Raw genomic sequence first — 1,314 nt, forward strand, 5'->3', positions numbered from 1 at the left:
GCCGTCCGCCGCCGCCGCCGCCCCCGCCGCCGCCCCCACCGCCGTCAGCCAGCCCGGATGCACCAGACTGGATCCAGGCAGTAGGGCTAGGTCACCCAACCGCTCCCAACGGCTGGGCAGGTCAGCCAGGAGCTCCGAAACCAGGGCTGCGGGTAAGGAATTGACACCGGCGGTTGTGGTAGTTGTGGCGGTTGCGGGTCGTAGTAGCTCTGTGATGGCGTCGGAGAGGCGTCGCGCCGGAGTGACGGCGGCCTTGGTGGCGGGTGGCAGGCAGCGAGTGTGCAGCAGCTGCGGGGCAGGGGAGAGGGGGAGGGGGAGAGAAAAAGGGGAGAGGGGAGAAGGGGGAGGGGGAAAGACGAACCACGAGCGAGTGAAGCTGCTGCCAAGGAAAGAGTGTACAAGAAGTAGAAGGGGGAGGGGGAGGGGGAGAGTGCGAGGAGTATCTCAGTACGAGAAATATGGGATACAGAATCCCGATGGGAGGTGTATCGCCGTAACGGCATGTCGTACGCAATGTCGCAGAGGCATCGGTGTCAAACTGTCTATAGGCGGTCCAGACTGCGGCCACTAGATATAAACATGATTACAGACATACATACCTGAGCTTCCGTCCGGCGCATCAGAGCCGCCAGCTCCGAAACCGCCGTCTCTCCGTCACCACCACCAAGCCCTCCCGTTCTCTCGCCGCTTCCGCTTCCCTCGGCAACACTCAACGCCGCCGCCACCGCTGCAGCATCGTCGGTAACAGGCAGGAGCACCCGCCGTACCGTACGGCGCTGCATCTGTGGCGGCGGCTGTGCAGCATCATCTTCGTCCCCCGTCGCCGTCGCCGTCGCCGGCGACGCCACCGTCTCAAGGCCGCCGCGGCGGCGGTTATCCAGCAGTCCAGCAGTCTTGAGGGCGTCCTTAACCCTCTTAGCCTCCTGCGACAGAACGCTTACCACCCAGCCCCGTACGGCAGTGCTGTACGACTCATTGCCATCGCAACCGCCGATGCCGCCGTCACAACCTGCATCTGCAGTACCCGTAATCCTAGGCCGCGGCCGCTCGCTTCGAGTCTTGGACTCCGAAGCTGCGCAACGTTCCGGCAGCTTCTTCCCTGCTTTGATCACCGTTGCGGCTACAGTTGTGTACGGTGTCGTACCATCCGGCATGGCACTAGACGCGGCTGCAGGTACGGCTGCGGGTGGCGCAGGCTTGGTTGTCGGCAGAGCTGCCTGCGACGGCGGAACCGCGGCGGAAGCTGGGCCCAGAACTGCGGCTTGGGTGGCGCCGCCGGGTCTGCCGCTCTGCACCCGGAGGTGTCCGGGCGGT

General features: G+C 65.0%; 1 protein-coding gene across 1 annotated transcript in view; it reads right to left on the minus strand.

The window, feature by feature from the left end:
• Positions 1 to 1,217, minus strand: part of VOLCADRAFT_121064 (uncharacterized protein) — a gene marked incomplete at its 3' end in the record, with an annotated part of 6,809 nt that extends 5,592 nt beyond the window's left edge. The window contains exons 1-2 of the mRNA XM_002952358.1: positions 600 to 1,217; positions 40 to 288 (exon numbers count right to left, since the gene is read on the minus strand). Of these exons, the coding sequence (XP_002952404.1) occupies positions 40 to 288; positions 600 to 1,154 (804 nt within the window). The remainder of the gene's footprint in view (positions 1 to 39; positions 289 to 599) is intronic.
• Positions 1,218 to 1,314: the final 97 nt, after the last annotated feature.

The sequence above is a fragment of the Volvox carteri genome, assembly GCF_000143455.1.
Source record: "Volvox carteri f. nagariensis unplaced genomic scaffold VOLCAscaffold_29, whole genome shotgun sequence".
Classification (NCBI taxonomy): domain Eukaryota; kingdom Viridiplantae; phylum Chlorophyta; class Chlorophyceae; order Chlamydomonadales; family Volvocaceae; genus Volvox; species Volvox carteri.